The following is a 26,977-nucleotide window of genomic DNA, read 5'->3' as shown; positions in this document are numbered from 1 at the left end:
AAAAATCCCATATTTCTCTTCCTTCAGCCCTTAAGGAAAGCAAAATCTCATCACATTGCAATGCATAAAAGTGATAGCAGTGTTGATGTGAAAATACCAAGGGACTTTGCAGAACATTATGTTTTAGGACTGGATAAAACACTTCGGATAGTTTTATACCCTCTGGACTCCAGAGAGCCCAACAGCTACAGGAGGAGAGGTGGTTAATGTGGATGCATCCAAAACCATGTCTTGGACTTACCTTGCAATGACAAAGAGGACACAGCTGACCCCGAGGCAGGCTAGGAGGACATACATCCAAATATCAGGAGAGAGAGGGTTTAAAAAGGAGAAAACACCAGGGTTTGTGCCGTTGGGCTTCCGGTACAAGATGCTGATTCCCAGCGTCATGAAGGGCTTGGAAAAATCAATGACTTTCTCTCTTACATAGGTGATGGTGAGAGGAGCAACAGCCAGATCAGCTTTCTGAAAACACAGGTGGGAAAACACTCATTCTCTTTCATGTTCAGCAGTGAAACAATTCCCTCCATTTCTTCCCCGAGTGTTAAAAACTAAACCAAATTTGATTAAAAATCCGAAGCACATGAGAAAATTTAACATTTCTGGGGTATTCTGGGGGCATGATAACTCTGTTTCCTCTTTCTGCAAGGCAGAGGGACATTTGTGACTTCCATGTGTGCAGACCAGAGGCTGCACAGGGGATGGGTAAGGTGGAATTCCAGCCTCCACCGGTGGATTTTGCAGCCAAGGGATGGGTAGGATGTGCCAGCTCAGCACCTGCTACTGCTGGATGTTCCCCCCACACCTGCAAACTGCTGGTTCAGAGGTTCCTACTCTGAAAAATGGCCATAAAGACTCTATTATAATATAATATAATATAATATAATATAATATAATATAATATAATATAATATAATATAATATAATAATAATGTAATATAATAATAATGTAATCTAATATAATGTAATATAATGTAATATAATATAATAATGTAATATAATATAATAATATAATAAAATTAGTGGCAATAAAGTGACTCTAAAATAAGAAAACTAAAGCAAAGACCTCAATTGGGCTGGCTATATATAAAATACCACAGGTGAAAGTAGAATAAAGAGAGAAGGGTTCAGTCTTACGTGATCTATGAGCTCTTTGACCATCCCATTCCACTCTCCTTTGTCATTCTGGGCTCCATATTTGCCATCAGAAACTAGTTTGACCTCATAGATGAAGCCTAAAATATTTGAGAGCTCCTTGAGTAAGTCCAGGCAATAACCCTCAAATCTGTCATTTCCATACAAGGGCTTGTCCGACTTCTTGTACATAACATAGGGATCTTCCTATAGAAAAAGACAGTAGACATGTAGGAGGAGAAATGAGGTTTGTTTTAGATTATATCACTTTCTCTACATCATATTAATATTTTCTAAATGGATTGAAAGTGGATGGAAACCAGTAATTTACTGCATCCATTAAAAACTCTTTTATGTGTGTTAACAAATTGACTGAATGAATTAGTGATAATCATAAAGGCCCTAATTTTCAGTGGAACTGACCATTCATAGCTCCCAGGAGCTTTAATTACAGCTTAGCAGGTCCAAAATCACACCCAAGATCTGGACCCTACATTGTCACACTCCGAGGGACAGGAAGGGATACAGGAGAGGGAAGCCTAAATAACAGAAAAAGAACCATAAGGGGAACATAACATTTTATATTCTGTGAGAAATAAATCGTTATTGATAAAAAACTTCCAGTGTAGCAAATATCTGTGAGTGGAACAGGTATTCACACAAGGGAATGGAGAACAGCATAGGTAGGGTGCAAAGTACCTTGTTGCTTTCCCCTTTAAAGGATTTGGGATAGAAGAAGATCTGGGCAAGCAGGTTTCTGCAGTTTAATGTGGCAAAAGGCCTCTGGCAATAGAAAAGTAGTGTAGAAGGGAGCCTTTGAGCTCTTTCCCTCCTCCTGAGGAATTAGGCAGAGTAATTGAAAGCAGTGGCATTGCTGGGCAGGCAGAAAGCTCAGGGCAGAAAGACCCAGCTGCATATTTTCCATTCATCACAGTAAGGGCATAACTCAATCTGTCTGCCCAACGTTTGCTACTCTCTTTCGGTCCCATTTGTCTCATTTTCAGTAAAAAGAGAAGGATGTATAAGAACTGACTACAAAGCTGAGTATTTGTGTGCGTCAACTCTTCTGGGAAGAAAAGTACACAGGGTTTGTCTGTGAAATATTGAAGCAATTTTGGAGGCAGAGGTTCCTGAGAGTCTTTCATTGGCAGTGGGGTATTTTTGCATCAATCTTGCGGACAGATTTTATGTCGATTCTGAGTCTAAATCAAAACATTTGCCTGAAAACAGACTGGTTTTCCACGGCAGTGCTTAGTGTGGAGGAGAACAAGGCTGGTGTGCAGGGTGGAGGTGGTGAAGGTGCTGCTGGAGGGCCCTGCCAGCCTTACCAAAATCGTGGTGACGATGAGGGTCCGGTTTGCCAAGGAATCCGTGATGTTGGTGGATCTGTCCTTGTTGCTGTCAGTCATGTTAAGGCCACTGTATGAGTTCCAAACCCCAATCTGCACAGAGAGAAGTGGGTGAGAGGCCCCAGAGTGTCCCCAAACACTCCCCTCAGTGGCTCTGGGCACCACAGAGGGAGACAAAATGCTGGAGAAGGGGGACAGGTCTGAGCGAGGCAGCAACGCCAAATTCAGAAAACACAGGGAATGGACTGCAAAATGCAACTGCATAAGCCCTTAGAGTATAAGACCCATCAACACAGTGCTGTGTCACCATTTTGCTGCAAAAGTGGGACTTGGTTTCCCACTAAAAAAATGTCAAATGTCTATTTTTATGTTGTGTTTTTTGGGGTTTTTTTAGATTTTGTAAATGATAGAGTTGAGACATATGGCAAGACCTCTCTTTCCTGATACAACAGACTAAAAGCTTGAGTAAATACTTTGAAGCAGATTGATGGATGTACTTGGCCTTTTGCTTCTGCTGTGCCTTCAGCAGGTTTAGCAAAGATTATTCTGTCATTCCTTGACTACTGTATATGACAGAGGCAATACCATTTCACACACTGAGCAGCATTTGTTCAGCAAATATAAGTGGCCAAAGGCAAATTTCTTTCTAGCCCCAGAGACAGTGAAGAATTCCAGTATTTAATGCCCAAGCCAAAGCTTCAAGGGAAATGTCTTTGTGATTTCAGCACGTTTGGATCTACACCTTGTGGGGGCAGAAATTATAACCATGTTGATTTGTCGAGATAAATATTTACTTGTATGGAGTCTGAAAGCATCTGCAGTGGTTTTGCCTTTGGATTTACATACACAGTGTGGCTGAGGGCTGATGTGAGAGAACTCCAGGCAAGGAGCTGGCTCAGGCAGTTTGTGCCTGCTGAGTGTGGATTTGGGGTAACAACTCACCATTTCAAACAAACTTTGGGTTTGTGTCCCTGGGTGCCTTTCACAAACCTTTTTTCCCAAATTCTGCTTCATGGGGGCAGCCATGCCACTTAAAAAAAAATTTATATCAAGCATTTGTCAGTCATTCCCTTTGTTTCCAAAACTAGATCAGGTTGGGAAACTGATCTGGAAAGTACACAGGAAAAAAAATGTTGGATATTCTGATGGCCTGTGCCAGGAATACAGTAAATAACCAGTGTTATCCTTGGATTTGCACCAGGGTGGAGGAGCCGTCCTGCCCCTTGTTGCTGACTTGAGAGGCTTTTGTTGGCTGGCAGCAGGGAGGAGGAGAACAACCATGAGGAACACTGAGCAACACAGTCACAGTGGTACAAAATACACCAGGAGACCACTCCACATCTGGAGAAAGGAAGGACACCCCAGGTCAGCCTTGGTTAGAGGGGTGGGGGAGGTCGGAGGGGCGCTGGAAGAATGAGGTCAAGGCTGTACATCGCTGTGGGGAATCCAGGGGATTTATTGCAGTTTAGTGACAAGTTGGAGAGGTGTCATATGCCCTTCTCAGCAAGCCTGTGCTCTGAACCAACTGTAATTTGGTTTAAATCAATTCAGCATAACACGAAATGCCTACAGTCAGAAGGGAGATTGGTTCTGCGTGTCAGGTAGGATGATCTATTCACCAGTAACGAGGGAAAGAGGGGCCTTTGTGCCTTAGCCTGATCCACTGGAGATTGAAACAAGGTTATTAAGGATGTATGTGCTTTATAAGAACACAAAAAGAGCTCTGTAGGATGGTCTCCTCTGGGGTATTAAAATCCCTCACAAAAACAACACAAAACCAAATCCTTTTTTTACCCATGTATGAGGGAGGGGAGGGGAATAATGAGATCTGTGGGAAGTCTATACAAAATACAATTCTAAGCATTATAAAAGGTTCCTGTCCCACAACTGCAGAACACTTTAAACTTGGTGGATGTAGTTTTTATCTTTGTCTTACAGAACAGCAACCCCAGGTTGTAACTCCAGTGGGGAGCCATGCATGGAGCTGGTCTCTGACTCCCACTAAGCACCTCATGCTAAAAGAGGGATGAGATTCCTGGGGTAATTTCCATCTTTTATAAACAAGCCTAGTTCCAATTTCCATATGTTAGTGAACGACAGCACCCACTTAATCATCTGTATTATTTTCTGTAAGGAGCTAATAACACACTCATCAAAATTTTGAGGCAATAATGCTCAAACATTGCCAGCCCTGAGCATTTTGTGTGAGGCAAAACACCCCCAGCCCTGTACATTAAAACAGTCCTTGCAGCTGATGCCAAAACACATCCAAAATAGTCTAAATTTACCCCTAATGGTGAATCTTAGGTGAATCAGGAAGGACAGCAGCTGAGGAAAGGACTGATTTTACTGCAGCCTCTACTCAAAGAAGGGAAAAGCAAAACCCCCAATAAATCAAATAAAAATTAACACCCCTCAGTTTTGGTGAAAAAGATGAACTCTGCCAAGATTTTTTTTACTCTTTGGAATCACAGTGTTTTAAGATGAAATAAGCTCATCCTATCAGAAAAATTCCTGCTTTCAGACTGTTGTCTCTAAACTGCAATATCAGAGTCGCTACCAAAACCCAAAGGCTGAGTCTGCAGACGCAGCCCGGAGGTTTCTTGCATCACCTGTCTGTGTACAAACCTTCTTCCACACTTTATATAAATGCTTAGAACCCTCGCGAGCAGCCTTGGTACAGAGAGAAATAAACAGAGAGCTTCATTAAAAATGAAAAGAGAGCCCGTCTGGAGAGCTGTGTGGGAGCAATTACAGTTAAAGTCTCAATTAACCCATCAGGAATTATCACTCAGAATCAAGCCAGGGCACACAGAGCTCTGTCTGCAGCTCCAGGAGCTGCTGGTGTCACCTGTGTGAGGGGTTTTTGGACACCCACAGCAGCGGAGGGAGCCCTTTGGAGCCCATTGAGAGCCCACGTTTGCAGGGGAAGGGCAAAAGAACTGATCTAACCTCAAAAACCTGGAGAACCTTCAACATCTCAACTCTTGTTGAGGTTGTCACTCGAGTACCTTCTTTCCTCTCTCCCCTGTGCCACATTTATCTCTATATATCCATATATGTTTATTTATCTCTATGTATGAATTGAACACCCCGAGTTGCAGGAGCAAGAACCGAAGGTAACATGCGCTTAAAATTATTATTATCTTCATCAGATAAGTGTTGCCAGTCCCTCAGGATGCATTGCAAAATAGCAAACCAATCTTAGTAGCTCTGTTTTAACTTTGACTCAAATAATCTCGAGAATAGTGGGGTTTTTACCCCAAGCACAGGAGATTCAAGCTGAGGAGAATGGACTTTGCTATGCCCTTGTCAAATCAGCTTTTTGTCATGTTTGGTTTTTTTTACAAGACATGTGTTTACCTTTTCTGTTCCTTCCTCCTTGAGGCTGATAATGTCCAGATCAAAATCCTTCCTTAAGCCATCACTTTTGTTGAAGGTTATTCTCCCAGTCAGGCCATCCCACCGTGCCTGTGGGAACACAAAAACACTCTGCCATGTAACAAACAGCAGGAACTACTCTGAAGCCACAACAAGTATTGAATGTTAAATTAACCACAGCATTGAATCACTTCCAAATATCTTTTAAGCATATGTGGCTTTGTTGCTTTGCTAAAAAAACCCACTTTCTTCAACTCCAATATGTTTTGTATTTTACAAGTTTGCCACAGTTTAAAAATATTGATTTACATATGTCTAGTACTGTATATAAAAAAGATAGACTGAATAAAGAGAAAGAGAGGATAAAATACGTATTATTTGTGCCCAAAGACAGGGGGATTTTGCACTGCATAAGAATTCATTAAGAAATTAATAGAGGAGTCTGCTCTGTCCAAGCTGTGGGTCTGAACCTTGGAATGTGACAACATAAACCCACCAGCCTCACTGGAATGATCCTCTTTGCCCCAGCTTGGAATGTTTTCAGTTCTCCAGGAAAAATAGGCAGCAACTGGTAATCGGTGCTGAGCAGGAGCACCCAGAAGGTCCTTCCTGAAGGAGGGTATTTGCCCATCCCAAACCACCAAAGCTCTCTCAACACTTCAATCTTGTGTGACAGAATCTGCCTCTGCTCCTCAGCGCCCAGAAATCCAGATTTTTCCAGGGAGAGATGAGCTTTTGTCATCCTTGCTTGGTCTCTTGGGCATGTTGAGGCCCAATGTCCCCCATCGGTGATGGACTTTCACTGTCCTGGACTTTGCTGAATTGTTTCACTAATCCCTACCCATTTTGCATTCCCCAAGGAAGAAGACACACATTCCCAAATAAGCAAACAAGGTGCATCATTCCTGACAGGAGCACTGCCACTGCCTGTGCTCTCAGGTGTTGATGGCATGACAAGGATGGCCCTGAAACCCAACTTCCAGGAAAAGTCCACCCAGTCACAGAGACCTAATAAAAGCTTTGTAGTGTGAGGTACACGAGTCCTACATTCATGTTTGAAGTACAGCACATGAGTTGCATATGATCCATTTTGGTCCAGGCAGCATTTTGTAAATCAGTGAATTAATTAATTGTTTGAAACACTAGCAGCAGGAGGTGGACTCTGTCCATCACTCTGTACAGCCAGGATAATTCCCTGTGCTGGGGAATGCTTCTTCAGGGCAACAGGATCAACAACAAGAATTAACTTTCTCCACAAGTTGTTTTCTGTATCTTGTAATCTTCCCACCCAGCTTGTGTTCCTTTAAAGATCCACCTGTCTCTCATCCAGCCCCCACTTTGTCCCCAGAGCTGGGGCTTATCTATAAAAGAAAGTGTTTGATGGGTTTCCAACCGCAGACAATTTCGATAATCTATTTTTGGGGGCTCCCACATTAGATTAAGTTCCTCAAAGATACAAGGAAAGCTGACAATAAATGATGGTGTTGTTCCTTCACATGTGTCAGCCATATAATTTTAAATTACAGGCTTTTCTACTGCACATCGTTCTTTGCTTCATTTAATTTGTTTGAGACAGAGGACATAAGGAAAGCTGCATTAAAAATCATCAGACTTCCAGACTGGTGTCTCCCCATCCTGTTAATCTAAATTCCAGCCCTGAATCTGCAGAGTTTAATCTCAGATGCTGGGGTGTTATTACCACATGTCTTAGACAAATCTGGTGCATCTGGAATTCTGTGGAAATACAGCAGAAGTTCGGAACATACTTAAGTAAAATAAGAGTGGAAAAGCATAAATGCAACAAACTTGCTGTTTAATAATTCGGGAATACACAAAAATCTCTGCTGTAAACAGCTAAACACTTGCAGGGTTATTCCTTATTTATTTATTACACTGAAATCATTAAGATAGCAGGAGGGGATACATATGGATGCATTTCATTCCATAATATCTCTTTTCCAGTCTGTCTTTTCATTAGTCTGACATGACCCCCATCTCTTATTCACAGGGATGGAGCATTTTTTAAAAATATGATCTTTAGAGATCAATCCCTCCACAGAGGGCAATTTGCTGCTGTGAAAGGCTCCCACTTATTGATTACACATCACACGCTCGGCTTCTCTGCTAACGTGATATGATCTGGGATAAAAACCCAATGTGTTATTTTGGGAAATGGCATCAGGAGCCTCCTTGGGAAAAAAAAAAAAAAATTTCTGTGGTGAAATGCGTCTCACTTTTGAAAGCAGGAATTGGTGCTCCTGCCTCCACACTAAAAAAGCAGGAAGGAAGAGGTGTTCCAAGCTGCACAGGTGTATGTTTAAATTTGAAGGTACAGAGAAGGGCATATGGCCTTTGTTTCACTTCAGTCCCACTTAGACCATCAAATGACCCAAATGTGATTTAAATTATAAACAGGGCCAGGGTATGTTTGTCAGAAGAGTTAAATGTTGAAGGGGGTTTTCAGGCCCTTAACTGTGAGGCACACACTTCAAATACCGTTTGAATTCTAAACTGAATTTCTGATGTTTATTTTATTGATTTTACTCCTTCTAAACAAAAATGGAGCGTTTGGGTTTGAGCGTGGTGAGTGTAATTGTATTTCTGAACTTTAAGGCAGTGCTGGGGTCTGTGTGTTCACCATGTCTGGACAGACAGGTGATGTTTCTTTCCTGATCAGAGATAAAAGTCTTCCTTGAGAAACAAAGGGAGGGATGAGCTAGGAACAGTCCATCCCAGGCCTTCTGAATTGTGTGGTAAAATTCCCAAGCTTTTAATAGAAGTCCTAAAGCAGCTGCCTGCTGCATGCAAAGACAGTGAAAAGCATCATTGCTCTGAAATCAGAGCTGTATCCCACCTGCCTGTCAGGGAAATCAGGGATGTGAGGCCTATTAGGGAACATGTTCAGGCAAACAGAGAAAGCAGCAGTTGCACAATTCTCATTAATTAACAAACTGAAATGAAGCAGAACTTTCTGAACAGTCAGGAACTGTGTGACTGTGTAACCCAGTGATGAGATTTCGTGCTTTCCCAAAGGATTTACTGCAATTTTAATGTTTGTGGTGACATGGTAAATGTTACAGGATATAATGGAAGTGCAATCAGAACCTAATCATGTAATTCATCAAAAATAAACTTTACCAGGGCTGCTTCCCTGACTCCCCCGAGTGTTCCAATGATTCTGTTGCAGTGAGGAAAGTATCTCAAAGTGTCCTCCTGAATTCTTAAGTCAGGTCCCTGAGTACTGGACTGAGTACTCTTGTCTTTTCTTTATACTTGCAAAGAGAGAAGCTAACAGGAAAATCATGGAATGGTTTGGATTGGAAGGGACCTTAAAGATCATCCAGTCCCACCCCTGGCCACGGGCAGGGACACCTGGGTTAGCCCAGGTTGCTCCAAACCCTGTCCAGCCTGGCCTTTGGACACTTCCAGGGATGGGGCAGCCACAGCTTCTCTGGGCACCCTGTGCCAGGGCCTCACCACCCTCACAGCCAAGAATTCCTTCCCAATATCCCATCTAACCCTGCCCTCTGGCAGTTTGAAGCCATTTCCCCTTGCTCTGTCACTCCAGGCCCTTCTAAATAGTCTCTCTCCATCTTTCTTGTCTTGGCTCCCTTCAGGTCCTGGAAGGCCACAATCAGGTCACCCCAAAGCTGCTCTTCTCCAGGCTGAACAGTCCCAATCTCTCAGCCTTTCCTCCCAGCAGAGTTGCTCCAGCCCTCTGATCATCTTGGTGCCTCCCCTGGACTCTCTCCAGCAGCTCCATGTCCTTGCTGTGCTCTTCCCTAGGGCTGGAGGCAGCTCTGCAGGGGGGTCTCACCTTAGGGGGCAGAGGGGCAGAATCCCCCCCCTTCTCTGCTGCCCAGGCTGTGGGATCAGCCCAGGAAATCTTAAAATTCCTGAAAGTTCTCAAATTCCTAAACCCCTCCAGTCTGGAGTCTCAGTAACTCCCAGTGCTTCCCGTGTAGGTGAATCACCGTCGTACATCACCCGTGGCAACTCTAAAAACTGTTCATGGAGAGGTTTGGGGAAGGTGCTGACAGCTCTTCAACATGTTCTGGAGCCACCACATGGCTTGTCTTTCAGTTTGCTCCTGCTGTATTTCTGGATTCAGGTGTTTGCCCTGACGTGCCACCACCACTCACCTTGTCCCTCAGCCCACAGGTCCTGCTGCACCCACACAAGTGCTAATGAATGCAGCTTTGGGAGGAATCGCACTGGCAAGGACTGGGAATGGGGGGAAAGTTAAAATGCACGTAGGATGCTCCACATAACTTCCTATTTTCATTTCCACACTCTTCCCCAAAGCAAAGCTTCCATTTGAAATTCATAATAAAACCTGAATTTTTGAAAGAGTGAAGGCATTTCAACTAAAATATGTATTTTTTAGGACATCTCTGGATCAAGCCAGCTCAGTCATGGATTCTTATAGTGCAGTGCTTCCTGAAGCAATTTCCTTCTTGAGAAACACTGGCTGCACTGTTTCCTGGATATTGCTTACTGATCAAACAATGTGCAAAACAATTGGAATTACATAGTGAAGCTCCAGACTCACTTTTCTTTCAATTTCTAGAGTGGCTGTTGTTACTTATGACATACTTTTATAAATTATCAACATCCATAATAAACATGAACTGAGCAAAAAACCTTGGAATTATTAAGGATTTTGTCACACCTAGGGTTTAGCAGCTTCTTTTTTTGCAGGACCAGATAAAGTCTCCACCAGAATGGAGTCTGTAAATCAATGTTTCTCTGCTAGGAAAGGGAGGAAGAACCTCATATCTGAGCACCAAAAACACGAGCACAGCATGTGACAAGGAGCAGGAAGCAGCCAGAGTGGCAGAGAAGAGAGGAAGGGCGATGCAGGCCACGAACAGATGGTCCACACTTGCCTCTTTGATCAGGTTCATAAATCTGGGTCCAAAGCGCCAGGGTTTGTGCCGGTGGCACTGCAGGGAGCTCACGGTCAGCTGGGAGGCACGTTGGGAGGCCACTGCCACCATGTACACGGCGTCGTACATCAGAGCTGCAGCAGTCTGCAGGGAAAACAGAGAGGAATTCCTTAGTGTTGTCCTAGTTAGAACAGCTGGGACCAGTTCATCACTGTGCGGGTGTAACCCAAAACTGTGTATTCTATAGCCTTCCATGCCATTTCCCAGAAACTGTTATCAATAGACCATTTACACCCTCTACCCAGAGCAGCCTGACCCCTCAGGCTATAAACTGGGTGTTAAGAGGCCTGCGAGATAGGAAGATGCTCCTCACACCCATTGTGGAACTCCTCACCCTGAGGGAGGGACTGGGCATTCCTGCCTGAATTGGAGGATATATAATCTTGGAGTCTTGGGACTTTTTTAACCACTCGTGGGATCCAGAGGAAGACTGCAGACCACCACTCTCCAACCAAACTGAGACCACCACTCTCGACCAGACTGCAACCATCACTTTCCAACCAGACTACAACGACCCCTCTCAACTGGACTGTAACCACCACTCTTGCCCAGACTGCACCAGCACTCTCACCAACAGGTTTTCCCCTCTCCTTTTACTTTGGACTCAGGGGGCCCAACGAACACCACTCTGTTCATGCCCCAGGGTGCTGGGTTATACATTTGGGTTTTGTGGGTTAAAACCAATTGTTTGTCTGTATAATCGTCCTTATTGTTTTATTTTATTAAATTGTTATTCTGACTTATAATCTCTCTTTTGAGTTGGGTTCATTTCCCCTGCCGGTTTACCTTTAAACCAGCACAAGTGTGCATTGTGGTACCTGGGCCCTGACTGTCCCTGCTGGCCACTGCTGACCTGGGCTGCTCTTAGGGAGAGGTGAACTGTCCTTTTGAGGTGTCTTTTTTTGCTATTAAGTTGGATTTACATATCTAAATTCTCACTGCAGATGGATACAGCCCTTAGGTACTTAAATATTACCAGATAGATTTATTTACTTTGTGCATCTCTGTTTCTTTTGAGAATGGATTTATTGGTTTAAAAATCATGGCCTCAAACTGAGATCACACACCCTGTAACCCTTTATCACTGGGAAGTTTTAGGAAAGTCTCCCCTTCACCTGCATTTTGCTTCAGTGCTCCCATGTGTGTGGTGGGAATGACTGTGTCTCCCTTAATGCACAGGGATGCTGAACACATAAAGTGCTTACCTTTCTTGTAAAGCTAATAAATAATTAAGCAGGGACCTTAAAAAAAAAAGTACTAATTCTGCAGATGAGAAACTGGACTCATTTATAGGAACTAGAAAGCTAATAATTTTACAGTTTCTTTTCCATGCAATTACTTTGGGAAAATAATACATTTGATTCTTTGTCTGTGTCATTTACCTAAGTAAATTACTACAGCTTCAGTCTTATCAGCATTGGAGGTTTTTGCTGGCAGTCAAATGTATCTGAATTTATGGATTAATCTTAATATACTGCAGATGAGGAATTGCTCTCCATGTGATAGTCAGGGTCTGCCCAAAATACTGCTCCCACAATTGGAGCAAATTGGGAAATCAGAAAACATTGTGAATGCTGAGTCAAGCAGGAGGAGACAATAACAGCTGTTCTCACTGTCAAGTGTCTTAAAACAGACAGTTGTTCCAACCACACTCAGCTGGATCCAAAATCCCTCAAAATCAATGGAAATATTCCCATCAACGTCAGCAGAATTCAGAGGAGTTTTTACCTTAGACTGGGCAGGTGTCCTTTCAGGACTGAATTTTACATGATCACTGCAATCCAGTCTGTCTGTGTCCCAGGCCTGGAGACTCAGGAAGGAGATTCTTGGCCAAAATTCTCCAGTGTCCTCACTTTGCTCTCATCTCTGGGACCACTGATGCTTTTGCTTGACAACATGGTGCATCCTCCAGTGACTCCATGTTGGCAGCACTGCCAGACTTGGCTGCTTGAAACTTGTGCTTGTGCAGCTTGCTCCTTATCCCTCCTTCCATGTAGCAACTAAGAAGTTGTACCACCTCTCTCACCCTTTTATTTCTTGCCTCACTGTTGCTCTGTTTTAGGGTGCAGCAGGTCACCTCGTTTTCTGAGGACGGTCACCTTACCCTGGTGTCTGTATTGTCTGTAAGGTGAAAGGGGCTGAGAATAAGCCCTGGAACTTGTTTTTCTGAGTTTTGTATCCTACTTAAACCACTGCAAAGAAGCCCAAAGGTCTCATTAGAACAACTAGGCCTCTGTGTGCAGTTTGGGCATAGAGTGAGACGAACTCAGAGCTGTCGTGGTCATGCCCTGCTGACTCCCCGCAAGGGGACATCAGGGCAAGGGAGAAATCCTGAATTAACATATAATCCTGATCTCTTTGCACTATGCAGCTTGTACAGCCTTATTGTTAAATTAAATAGAGCAGTGTTGCAGCTCTCCATCAAACTGAATAAGCAGAACCTGCTATGAATATTGAAATGATCACAGCCAGCTAGGAAGATGCTTTCCTTGGTGCTTGTGCTGCTTCAAAGCATCAAGGACACTGAGAGATTATGGAGAGGTAAAGCAGAGGATAAGAATCAGAGATACAAAGAAGAGCAGAAGAGTCTGGTGAGAACTTTGTTTTTCTGAGTGTTCCAGTCAGGTAATTTGTGTGTGAATTCTCAGCAGGGGTTCCCAGGGACAGCTTTCTTCCCTGCCTTGCAGAGAGTGAGCACAATGTCACTGCCCAAACAAGCAATAATGTTTGAAAATGCTAGAGATAACAGACATAATGCATTTCTCTTCAGGATGTTGAGATATTTGAAATTTTTCTCTGCAATCATCTGCAATAAAGTCTATTTCCTATCACTTGGAAATGCCCTCAGAACAGGAGATATGTCATCTTATACTGCAAAAAAATGGCAACCCTTCACCCTGCAAAATTGAATGGAGTCATGTTGTCCACATACTTGTTCCTATTCTTCCCTTGCCTTCTTGGGGGAGTGCTAGGGAGGAAATCCTAATTTCCTGGCTTGATGGCACCTTTCATCTCTCTTTAAATTATGTCTTAAAAGCCGGATTTCTGTAGAAATGGAAATTAAGAGAAAGGGCACTTCACCCATTGCAAAATGCTATTCCCTGCCCATATATACGATACCTTTCCCTGCAGGTTACAAACCTACCCCTGCTCTGAAAGTTCCTCTTTCCTGTTATTTTCCTCACTCCACACAGAACATAATCAGAGGAATGAAGCACCATTTTTGCTTTTGGGCAGCACTGTGACACAGAATTGTCACTCAGTTCTAGAGGGGTCTGTCACAGAGGTGAGCACAACATCGGCTCAGGGGGGCAAACGCGCTTGTGTCGAAACCAGCAAAAGGAATTCTGGCTTGGGGATGACGTTGCAGGATTGGGATCAGTTCACACATGCTGGGACAGATGACACTGTGGTGGCTCACTTACTGTCATCATGCCATCCAGGAGCCCAGTCTCAGGTTTGGGGGGTGCCTGCAGCCGCTCCATCGACCATTTCTCCACGACGGACGACACGTGCGGGTTGTCGATGTTGAGGAGCCGAAAGCCCGTCATGTTCACCCCGCTGTACCTGTAGGGCTCCAGGTCTAGTGCAAAGAGGTCCTAAAAAAAACCCAAATTCAACCATAGCTAGCATTTTTAAAGCAAGATAGCACCACTAGGCCCAGTTTGTGTTTGATTTTCAATCTAAAGCCCAAATATTTTTCTTTTTCCCCTTTGAACACCCTCAAAGTCTACTTATGAGCACTTCAGTTTTAAGCCTGACTGAACCAAAGCTGTGTGAAAATGGATGACAAACCACACATCTGCTTTTTGGAATGACAAAAATCAGTTCCCCACAACAACACTGTTCTGCAACCAACCTATATCTAATTCTGATGTATAGGTATCCTATGAAACCAGATTTAGCATTTTTAAAGCAATAGGTTCACTAGGCCCAAAGTGTATTTTATTTTCAATCTAAAGCCCAAGTGCTGCTTTTTTTTCCCCTGTGGTTTTCCCCTCTGACTGCCCTCCAAGTCTACTCATGACCACTTCAGTTTTAAGCCTGACTAAACCAAAGCTGTGTGAAAATGGATGACAAACCACACATTTGCTTTTTGGAATGAAACAAATCATCCCTCTCAAACAACACCATATTTCAACCAACCTGCACAGCACCATCTAATTCTAACTTATAGCTCTGACAACCCAACATGAGGAATTAGCTGGCCAGTGTCAAGCTTATTTTCTCAGTTTGGGGAAGGAAAATTCCAAGAGATGTTGAGAGCAACACGCTTTTGCTAATTATGAATCCCATTTTTCTCCTGCCTTGGTGACTTGCTGCCAGGCTGTCTGATGGATATATCAGCCATCAAAACAAACCATTTACAGGAGAAGATACCACCAGCACTGCTTAGTGCTTGTTCTGATATATGCTCTGTACATATTGTTGGTGGTGGTTACCATTTTATGGTAGATTCCCGTATTGTTTATTGTATAAAATTTTAAGTTCCACAGTAAATCCTAAATTTTCACATTTTCCTTGGTGCTAAAATGGCCTCAAAGAAAACGATTTCAGGTTCCCAACAGCCAGAGCATCTCTTCTGACTAATAAACTGACTGTTGGATTCAAAACTTTTTTTCACTTCCACATAAAATTTTATTTGGAAAGGAAATAAAGAATAAACAGAGGATTATATAGGCTGATATAATCCAGCCCTCTAGGACTGTTCAAGCAATATCAGTTCTTTGCTGTCTCTCTAGTCTACAATGCAAATGAACCTTAACCATAAATTGAGTTATATTTATATGTAGCATGTAAGTCAAAATATAGGAAAAATGTGCTGAAATAAGTATTTATAGACTTACAGGTTTGCTTTTACTTGAAAATTCCTGAGTGATTTTATATATTTGTGATTTTGTGTTTTGATAAGCAAATTAAAGATTTTATTGATGACCTCAGCTCCATTGCAAAGCCATTGATTCATTATTTCATTTCACTCTGATCCACCTGTACTGATGGTTCCTCCTTAATCCCAATACTGTGTTAACCAGCCCCACAGATATGGCCAAACAAAATTGTGGGTCCTCATATTAATAAGAAGTGTTAGAACTCGTTTTCCAGGCATTTCCTTGAATAATGGCAGCAAAGAGCTCCTAGAAAAAGGGGAAATGTTTAATTGTCTTTTCTACAACAGGGAAAATTCACCCCCAAAATCTTTAGTGTTTCTTACCAGTGTTGTAAAAAAGTAGTGGTAGTATTCTGTCATCATTCCCATGGAGAGGATCTGTTGGAAGAGGTTGAAAGGTGAATGTACTTCACTCTGAAATATTCCACTGCCTTTTGAAAAGTAAGAGTTAATCTGGAACAACACATCCCAGGTCAGGAAAACTTGATTACAACAAACCCCACATTCTTCTTCAGGAGCCAAAAAATATCCTGTTGTATTTAAATTGTGTTTTTATCACCTCTGCTCAGGAAAGAGATTAAAGATTGCAAAGCTGCTAGGACAAGAAAAATTACTAGAGATAACGAGAAGCTGATTTTTTAAAAGTGAAATTCCGTAGTCTGCAGTTCAGAAGTGTTAAAAAGGAATTTACTAGCAGACAACACAATTTGTAAGGAAAAGTGCTTAGGTGCAGGTTTTGTATTCTGAGATTTCGTGAAGAGAGGGAGGAATTATGAGCTGGGAAACTACTGGGGAATTCATTATCATGACAGTAACACAGACAAAGGTTAACTCTTATTCAGTCTTGATCACTGTAATATAAGTAATTGCTATTAATACTATTTTAGGACATTTTTAGCAGTACCTGAATAGCTGTTTGAAAGGCAGGGGAAAATAGTGTGATTTGCCTCACCAAAATTCTCTTTCATGGCAAAAGCCTCCGAAAATCAGCTGAGTGATTGTGTGTGGCATTTCCTCACATTAAAAAACAAAATTAAAAAAAAAAAAAAGAAAAAGGAAGAAAGAAAGAACCTGAACTTTCTAAGCTGCAGTAGATAATAAAAACAGCTCAGTGTTCATCTCAAACAACCAATCCATTCTCAGCCACTAAAAGTCAAGCCAGAAGGCAAGTATTTTATTGAAATGCTCCACTGAATTTACACATCAAAATTGCCTTTTTTATTTCTTATTTTATTAATCCTCTTCTATTCTGTTTCTTAGAGTTATCATCTGTAGAAAGGAGTGATGTAGCAACCCTGGAGGCGGATGTTCCCGCCCTATTTATGCAGAGATAACGAAATGTGGGAGCATCCACGGAAACTTCTGTGTGCTGCACTTCCCAGCTGACCTGGCTGGACTCAGTTCCACTCCCTGGAGCCACTGGATTTCTGTGTCTGTGGGAAGGAGGTACCAATTGGATGGGATTTTTATGATCTTGGAGCTGAAACCATATTGTAGCCCAATTGCTTCATATGGGGCACAAAACAGCTGCTGGGTTAAACAAACACAGTCTGAGCCCAGGTGACCCTCTCTTAGGCCTGAATTTATTTGGTTTGCAGTTAGCCCATGGTGGTGCATTAGTATGAAGGTAAGTTCTTACTAATCAGTGTAAATGAGAGGATAAAAATGCTCAGATTTCAATTGTTGATTCCTCCCAGCTTCGATTCCACCTTGAGACAGGAGAGCTGACAAGCCATTGCACTTCTGTTATCAGAAGGTGTCAACAATCTGCCTGCATAGCAATAGCAAAACAATGGAAAAGCAGGACAATGCTACTCCACAGAGTGCCTTAAAATACAAACTGGCATTAAGTAGACATGCATTTACTGCAATGATTGGAAAGTGTGTGGCCTGGATGTTTGGGAAGCATTGCTACTTGATCCAAGGGAGCCCAGCTGCTGCTTTCCTCTCAAATCCAAGGGTTGTAGCCTGAGAGGAGTGTTCACCTCCTGAACACATCTTTGATGAACACTTTTTATGAGAATATTGATTGCAAGTAATGCCCTATAAACAGAGCTGGCAGGACACACACACAGCTGGGAATAATAATGATTTCAAAAATCATGCTACAGGACTGTCCTTTTAAACAAAACAAAAAACCAAACCAAACCAACAAAACTTCACAAAGCCCACACAAACAAACAAGATTCCCAAACAAATAGAAACAAACCCCCTGAAAGCTCAAGGCAATTTCACGTAAAAACTGAAATTCACCTGCTCTAACCAAGACACGGGTTCCCAATGGCAATTGCTGGAAGGAATTGCCAAGGGCACTGAACCCAAAAGCTCCAGGAGAGATGCTCGTTTAAATTCTTCCAAACAAAGTATTGCAGCAGGCCAGGAAAGCTTAATCAACATGTCACTTTTGTATTTTCTCTATTAACAGTGACTCAATTAAGATCTGAAGATACAGACAGCTGGAAGGGTAAGTGGCACACACACCTTAATAATGTCCTTGTCTGCTCAAGGAGTAAGAGTTGATGTTGGATCTGTCCCTGACCTGCCACTGAGCTCTGCCCTGGGGACAAGAACAGCCTTAACTGCTTGTCCTCCCCAATATCAGTCGTTAAGGATGATAATTAGTTAACAGTTATTTAGCACTTAGACATGCCTGTGATATCTGAGTTAGATCTGTAGATTGACCTAAATAGGGTGCTTTTTATTCATGAATCAGAAAGACTTGCAACAATAATTTATTTACGCTTAAGGGTAATATGGTCACTAAATAAAATTCCCAGTGAACAGCTATTTAGGGCTCAGGAGATGAAAACAAGTTAAAGCAAAAGCAAGAGGGATGCTGAGAATAATGCTGGACATCCCAAAACATTAATTACTCCCAAGCCTTAATTACTTGGATGCCCCTATTAGTGTAAATAGGAGAGTTTTGAGGACTCCTCTTCTGCTGTGTGTTTTCAACACAGCAGATCCAGGGAAAGCATCTTCTAGAAACTCCCAGGAGTGACACAGTAATAAAAGCCTGTTAGGAGCAAAGATGGATTTCAGGTTGGGACACCTCTGAAGCCCCTTGCAAAGCAGCTGCTCGGGCACTTCCCACAGAGCAAGTGACCTCCCCACCAGAGAAAACGGGCCCAGCAGCCCAGAAGAGGGAAGGAAAGGCAGCATATGTGTATTTATAGCTGCCCAAAGGAAACTGGAATGAGATTTCATTGCACATTCCTATTTAAATAACTTTGCCTGTAATTTTGTAACCAATTATGCACCTAATACAAATGTCCCATTTAAACAATAATGGCTTTTACTTACCGTGGAACTCAGATGAATCTAAACTAGTGAGATCAGCCTAAAATATTCTCCTTGTAGGACTCCTACCCATCTTACCCCGTATAAAATTTGTTCTTCAGCCAAACTCAGATATGGTTGGACAATAAATAATAACAATAAAAGATAAAGAGACTTCCATCTCTAATCACCCATTTCAGATCAGAAGTCTGGGCCTTGTCTTTTAGCTGTGGGTCATGAACAACAACGTGTCAGTGGTCAGATTACATATTATATATGGCAAGCTGAGAAAAGCTAGATAAAAATATTCTCTCTTATGTCTGAAAATCTCTTTTGGGTGCCCTGTTCCTGGCTTGGATCATATCCCAGCTCCAACTTGATTTATTCAACTTGTAAAAAAATCCCTGCCTTATTTAGAGCTATTGTCAATCTTCCTTCAAGGGGGGCTGGAACTGGAATGGTGGGGAAGGGTACTGGTGGGAACTGCATCAAATGCCTTGCTTTCTTTCACTCTGCATTTTCCTCACTCGTGCTACTATTTAATTCCATGGCCATTAAATGAATGCATTTCATTACCCAATTAATTAGTCCTACCACTCTTTTCTGAGATCAGCAAGATGCACCATAATGAATAAAAACCCCTCTGCCTCCTCACCTCCCAGGTGTCCCAAAGCTGAAGATTTATATTCTTGCATTTATGATATTCTCACATTTATTACTGTACCAGGAAAGCACACCACGGTGACACTTAGTTTTCGTACTTCTGCAGGAACTGAATTAATTATTTTTTTTTTCCTTGTCTGTCACATAGTGGAAGTGAACACAGAAATCTTTACAGAATGCTCTCTGGTGTCCTAACCCTGATTAAATATACAGCACACTTCCTAGAATTTATTTTAGAGGTGTGAAGAAAGGACTAGGTAATTTAAGGTTAGCAGGAACATAATTTCTGTTCCTGCAGTGAAGTCTATGTCGAGTCTTGGTGTGTTAGAACAGACGGAAGGTTAACCATTAAAACTTAACCTCTTCAGCTGAGTTCCTCGTACAAAAAGGCAATATCACATTAAATACAGTATGTGCAGGATATACTGGAAGATTTGTGCATAAAACAGATTGCAATTTGCAACAGCTAGGTTTAGTTTACTCAGGGACTGCTTATCTAATCTAGACAGAGCACCAAACTTCCGTCCACCAAATATTTCAGGTAAATGTCATAATCAGCAAATTTTTCTATAAGGAAGTGTTTCCATCTTCCATGTGTAAAGGACTCAGTCCTGCCGGTTTTAGGCAAGTTTGGAGGGTGCCTTATCATCTCACACTCTTTCAGATATATCTGTTTTAAGCTTGGAAAGGAGGGATATGTGGGGCACCCTCGGAGCAGAGCGGGACAGTCAGTGCTGAAGTCACACAGGGAGGTTCCTACAGAGCTTAAGCAGATCCTGAATGGCACTTTGGTAATCCAAAATTTACCCTGAGAAACCACAGCTGCTCTCAGCTGCTGCTTCTGGCTTCTAATACTCTGCTAGATCTCTCTCCTTGTCACATGATATTTCAGTCTTCACGAGCTTTAAAGCTCCAGCAGCCAAGGTGTTCAAGGAGATGATGAGAGTGACAGACCAGGGGCAACTTCTTCCATCAGCTCTGCTGGTCTGGGATGTCTGGTTCAAAAAGCCCTGAAGCTACAGACCCTGACCCTTGTAAAGTAATACAGAGAGAAAATTCAAAGTGACTGCTGGAAAAGGCAGCAATTAATAATCACGGTTTCCTCTTGCTCCTTCCAGATCTGGGTGAGGAGAGGGCCAGGCCTCATTAAGATGGTCAGGGACTCTGCAGCATGTCAGAGAGAAGGAGAAATGTGTGAGTTTAGGGAATAGGTTGTTCAGCTCTGTGCAGGCTTTGTATTTTGTTTCAATTAGGTTATTGATTCTGCCTGCTCTTGTTGTGCACAAGCTCAATGGTGTTTTAGCTGAAGCTATAAATAAGCAAAAGTTGGTCTCGTTTAAGAAAGGAAATCTGTCTTTTGAGGTGTTCTGTAAACCAAAGGCTGAAGGAGGGAAGTGGAGGAGTCACCTCCCCTGCTTCCACAGCCCAGTCATGTGGCTGGGTCAGGGAGCTCCCTAGGATGACTCTTGCAGCACATAATTAATTAAGTGCTAACACTTCTGCTCCCAGGAGGAGCTTTTGGGCATCCCTTGCCCTGGTGCCCCCTGAGCGCTCACAGGAGCAGCCCCTGCTCATGGGTTACTAAACATCTACTGCTTTATTTAAATACAGAGGGAAGACAAGCAATTGTTGCTTAGGTGACTCTGATTCCTACCCCTGTTAGAAATCTTACATAATTTAACAACAATATGTATTTTTCCAATTTTTATGTATTGGATCATTTGCAAAGTCAAAAATGTTCTCTACTAACATTGCCGAGTTTTCTTAACATAATTTCTCTTCCACATCTTGCTTTCATTTGGGGTAAAATTCTACAGGGGTTTGTGTGTGCAGGGAAGGGAATGTGAACCAGGGTACTTCATGTAACCTCCAATCAGGTGAGTCCCCCATGAATTCAGAGCCCTCCACCCTGCACATTTCACAGCTGCCTTTGGCAGTGAGGAGCCTCCATCCCTGAGTTATTGCTGCCGGCACCTTTACTCAGCCACAGAACTGCCTCATAGAAAAGCCATTTTCCCTTTCTTTCTAGCCTATATTTATGTTGTTTCCTTTCCCTCAGCTCTGATCCACAGGTGCACCTCTCTTAATTCTCCTGTTTTCTCCCACACTGTCATTCCCCATCCTTCTCTGAGTTTTTAAGGCACTGGAGAGCATTATCTGTGTCTGCAGGCTGTCAGTTGTCTCCCTGATCCATATCCCACACAAACCCTTCTGCTGCTTTGCCCTGTTTAAGTGCATCTTTTAACACTCCCTCCTCTTCCTTTGACACTCAGGTTTTGGTTTTTGGGTTTTTTTTTCCATACTCAGCTTGGCATATTTGAAGCTTTGTGCCTCCTGCAGTGTTGCCAGACATCTGTACTTTCTTCTTGCAGGTACTTGAAATCCGTGTTGTGTTTAACTCTTCCCCCAGAAATCTCCTTTTGGAGCAGCTTGTCATGTTTTAATGCTTTTGGACAGCCCTGCAGGGAGCAAAGTGAGGGGAGAGCAGCTCCTGTCTAGCTCCTGACCTCCCTTTGCTTTTCCCTCACATTCCAACGTCTTGCCTGCATCTGGCCCTGCTGTAGCTTGAATAAATAACTTGCACTTAGAAAATCCTAAAATTTAGTGCAGGCCAGCTTCCTTACAGCAGTAAATCTACTCTACGAGCTCATAGGAACTTGTGCTGCTCTGTGTTGCATCTGATTTAGGACATCATCCTGCAAGCCCATATTCCAAGATCCTCCAGCCTGGAGAGGAAGGTTTTAGGCTCCACAGACTAAGTTGTCTTACTAACTTTGACACAGAAAGCTACTCTGAATAGCTTAAATATTTCAGTGAAACGTTATGGGATGGAAGGAAAAAGGAACCTTTGTGGGACACAGGGATGTGCATGCAGAGTTGGGTTTGCCTGCAGTGAGTTAATGCCCTGTTGTTCCTGCAGTCAGCGCTGAGAATGACCTGAAACCTCCACAGAAGCGACAGCACAGCACTCCAAAATGGGCCCTTCCAGGTTAGGGGTTTTTTTATGGGAAAGAAATAAAAACTCTATTAATTAAACCAGGACAAGCTAAAATAAGTGTAATGATCTTCCTAGTCAAGCAGAGACTGAAGTATTAAAACAAAATGCACATTTCTTTCTGTGGGATATTGATGGGCTTCTCTTTGGATGTCATTCCTGCTGCCTGTCCTTATGGCTCTGGGAAGCCTTGTGGCTGCTGCAACAGTTTCTGTCCCTGCCTTTGGCATAATTGGGAGTGCATTCAGTTTGAGTGTATCCCAGCAAATGAAAGACGACAACTTTTGGGATACAAGATCCCTGCTGTGCTTTGCCACCCCCTTCCCATTACCTGCTTGAGGATTTCCGCGGCCGTTTCGTGGGAGCAATCAAATATCACGTAGAATTCCTTGCCCTTCTTCATCTCCTTGAGCAAAGGCCTGGCATCCTTGTTCCCAGAGGGCAGCTGGCGGATCTTGATTTTAATGTTGTACCTGGAAGGGGCTTTGATGAGCTCCTGCAGGCGAATTAGACCTGGAAAACAAGAGGCAATTATACAACTCACCCTCCTGTGCCATGAGGATTGATTGCCACTGAAACAGGGTCTCTTACCAGTTCCCAACATATTTCACATTCCCTAAGGATAATTGTTAGCTCCCTATTTACCAGCCTCCTACTAACATTATTAAAGCTTTTCATTTTCATGTTTGTACTTGGCTTCAACATCTGAATATTTTGAAAGATATTTCTAAATGCTTGACTACAGGATGTGTTTGCATTGATGTAATACAATATAAACATACTGTAATATGTTTAAATTTATATAGTTCATTGCAAAAAGCACGTAAGGCTTCTTCCTTGACAGCCAATTATTATTCCAATATCAACCAACAAGAACATAGAAGTAAAGAAACTTCCTTCCAACTCTCCTGCCTAATTTAAGGTCACTCAGGAAATGTGAGACCTTATAAAGGACCAAAATATTTCGAGATTCAGCTCTACATCTGTAAACACATCTGTAAAGAACATGATTTCTTAGGTTCTCTCTTCAGCTGGCACAGGTTTACCTCCCTTATTTGAAGTCAGTGGAGCTCAAGCAGCTGAAGACTTGTCCAAGTGTTTAAACACAGTGCAATTCCACCAGCTAATTCAGCACTCCTACATAATTTGTACTGCCTCCAAAACCTAAGGAAGATAGTTAAGAGCTCTTTGAGGTGTGTGATTACAGTCTCTTTCTCATTATCCATGAATGCAATTTACCCACAAAAAACCCCGTGATCTCCCGCCGAGTGAAAGCAAAAGGCTGCCTTAAAAATATGCATGGAGAGAGAGAGGGGGGGAATACAGGCAAGAAGCACTTCTTGAACAAAAATCAAATAAATTATTAAAATGAAAAACTCTTGGCTCTCCTGCTGGGAGTGGGTATATTTGTCCTGGGTTGAATGGTCCAGTGGTATGGATAAGGCAAGATAAAACATCCCTGTTTCTTCTGGGGTTACTGTGCTGAGGACTGTTGGCTTTCACTCGAGTGCTGGCAGAGTGCTTAGAAAAAAACTAATCTTTCCCTCTGCCTGCGATGCTGGGGCCTGTTCTTTGCAGGTTTTCAAGTATCAACAATCAATATAGAATATTAAGCGTTGTGAGCATTCAAATGTAAATTGCTGCTGGGGGATTGGAGCCTGGCCGGGAGCCAGGCTGGGGGACTGCGGAACAATTTGAGCTCATTATTGTGAGAATGGGGCACATGCTTCCAACATTGACTAACAAGGAGGGGAGTTTGTGAAATCTGGCTGTAAAGCTGCAGCTTGGTTGTACCAAGGGTTCAGCTGCAGTGTCTTGGCCACTATAATCAATGGCAGCTCCAAGAGGGAAAGCTGAGATTTGGGAGGAAGAGTCCAGGAACTTGCCTCTTATCCACAGCCTCAGACTGAGTACTGTTGTTTCTCTTTCCAGCAGCTAAAAGTACTTATGTGCAAGGGCGGTGAAGGGCAAAAGAAAAGGATTTGCCAACCCACCTCTACCTTCTTTTAGGAGAAAGAAATTACTGTGTGCCTTAAAATATCTGCCTTGGTCACATCAGACTTGGACCTTGCACTTCCCAGCCCTTCCCACTGCCACATGAAGATAAAGCCTAGGAATGGTGTACTGAAGGAATCAAAGTGGCAGTGAAGAGAAGTGCAGTTATTTTTCTGGAGGACAAAGCAAAAGCCTGAATTAGCTGACTGCCAGATAATTAACAGTACAGGGGAACAACCTTCCTCTTCTTCCTGCTCAGCAAATCCAAACCCTTGGATATGATACCACCAAGCGTTGATTTGGGACAGATTTTAAATATGAAGTGCTCAGACTGGCTCCAGGTGGGAGTGGGGAAGGTCTGGGCAAGTGCAGTGCTTGGGGCACTCACCATTGAGAGGAAAGGTTCAGTTTAGGGCTTTGAAACAAAATCAGTAAGGACAGAAACCTTCATTAACTTTCTTGGCCTACTGTAGTCTCTGAGATTAAAAAATAGGCTAATATGTTTTTCCTTCTTGTAGTGTAACAATGAGAAATGAGTAATAAAAAGAGCTTAAGTGGCATCACTCTAACCCAAAATCCAAAGACTATTTATATCGATCAAAGCTGACCTGTTTACTTTCCTGACTCCGAGTTAATAAGATGATTGATGACTAATTTACTTTGTAAATACCTCTGCAGATGAAGTCTCTTTAATATCAGTCATTTTTGTAACTGAACACATACACAGCACTTAGTGTTTTGGAATGCTAATTTGGTAATGGGGTGGGCTGAAAAAGGCCTCTCCTTGTTCCTGTTTTGTCTGGGTTATTTATCTAGGAGCTACTGCAGAATGTCCAGCAGAGGCCACGAAGATGATGAGGGGTCTGTGGCACCTCACTTATGAGGAGAGACTCCAGGAGCTGGGCCTGGTTAGTCTGGAGAAGAGAAGGCTGAGAGGGGATCTCATAAGGCCACACAAATATCTCCAAGAGCTGTCAGAGGATGGTGCCAGACTCTTCAGTGGTGCCAGTGACAGGATGAGGAGCAGTGGCCATAAATTGAAACACAACAGTTCCACCTCACCGTGAGGAAGAACTTCTTTCCATGGAGGTGGCAGAGCACAGGAACAGCTGCCAGGGGAGGGTGTGGAGTCTCCCTGTCTGGAAACATTCCAAACCCACCTGGATGTGTCGCTATGTCACCTGCTCCAGGTGACCCTGCCTTGGCAGGGGGGTTGGACTGGGTGTTTTCCAGAGGTCCCTTCCAACCCCGGCTATTCTGGGATTCTGGGATTGTGTGATCAGCTTGAAGCTGTGTTATCAGTTCCACAAATAGGAAGCAAAACGGGATTGAATATTCAGAATCCAGGGGCTGCCTCCTGCAGACTCCTTAAAGTCTGGTGGAGTGAACAGCTTCCCAAAATCCACAGAAGCAGCAGGACAGCTGCACCTCACAGGAGTTCTGACAGACTGAACTATCACAGGCACACTCTCCCACAGAATTCCATATATGCACTTAAACAGAAGCCCACGACCTGCAGTGCACCAACCTGTGCTGTCTTCATACACCACGGTCACTATCTTCCAGTTGTAGTACAGCACGAGGTCCAAGACTGCCCTGCTGATGGCCGTGTAGTCGGGGTAGAGGTTGATGTAAAACGCGTCCTTGTTGTCCACCGTGGGGTGCTTCCATCGGGTCTGGATGTGCGGGACCTCCAGGGCGTTGCAGATGGACTGCACGGCGCTGACGGAGGAGCTGTGGGAGGGCCCGAACAGGGCTGCCACCCCCAGAGCCAGCTGGTCACACGCTGAGGGCAGAGCACGGGGCACAGAAGGTGTTGGTTGGCAAAAACAAGGAACTTGGGTGATGCTTACTGAGATTTTTTGTCCTCCACCCATCCCCATCGTTTCACAGTGAGAGCAGATCGCTGTGTGTCTCCCAGACCCACCAAGAATGGCTCCTAAAGCATTTAGAGGTTATTTAGAGGGTAAGGTTATTTAGAGGGAGCTGGGGGTGCTCAGCCTGGAGAAAAGGAGGCTCAGGGGGGACCTTCTGGCTCTGCAACTCCCTGACAGGAGGGGGGAGCCGGGGGAGGGTTGGGCTCTGCTCCCAGGGAACAAAGGACAGGAGGAGAAGAATCAGCCTCACACTGCACCAGAGGAGGTTCAGGTTGGACAGCGGGAGGAATTCCTTCATGGAAAGGGGTTTTAAACATTGGAAAGGACTGCCCAGGGAGGTGGTGGTGTTCCCATCCCTGGAGGTGTCCCAGGAAGGACTGGCTGCGGCACCCAGTGCTCTGGGCTGGGGGACAAGGTGGACATCGGGTACAGAGTGGATCCATGGGCTGGGAGGGCTTTTCCAACCA

General features: G+C 43.3%; 1 protein-coding gene across 2 annotated transcripts in view; it reads right to left on the bottom strand.

The window, feature by feature from the left end:
• GRIK1 (glutamate ionotropic receptor kainate type subunit 1) overlaps nt 1-26,977 on the bottom strand; it is a 121,945-nt gene that overhangs the window by 26,418 nt on the left and 68,550 nt on the right. For both annotated transcript variants that reach the window (XM_027699799.1, XM_027699798.1), the window contains exons 3-11: nt 26,162-26,419; nt 22,970-23,151; nt 16,026-16,079; nt 14,239-14,412; nt 10,754-10,897; nt 5,847-5,954; nt 2,463-2,576; nt 1,138-1,341; nt 242-465 (exon numbers count right to left, since the gene is read on the bottom strand). In XM_027699799.1, coding sequence (XP_027555600.1) covers nt 242-465; nt 1,138-1,341; nt 2,463-2,576; nt 5,847-5,954; nt 10,754-10,897; nt 14,239-14,412; nt 16,026-16,079; nt 22,970-23,151; nt 26,162-26,419 — 1,462 coding nt within the window. The remainder of the gene's footprint in view (nt 1-241; nt 466-1,137; nt 1,342-2,462; nt 2,577-5,846; nt 5,955-10,753; nt 10,898-14,238; nt 14,413-16,025; nt 16,080-22,969; nt 23,152-26,161; nt 26,420-26,977) is intronic.

This window comes from Neopelma chrysocephalum, unplaced genomic scaffold, assembly GCF_003984885.1.
Source record: "Neopelma chrysocephalum unplaced genomic scaffold, ASM398488v2 Primary Assembly neopelma1_141, whole genome shotgun sequence".
Lineage (NCBI taxonomy): Eukaryota > Metazoa > Chordata > Aves > Passeriformes > Pipridae > Neopelma > Neopelma chrysocephalum.
This window is presented reverse-complemented; position numbering and strand designations above follow the sequence as displayed.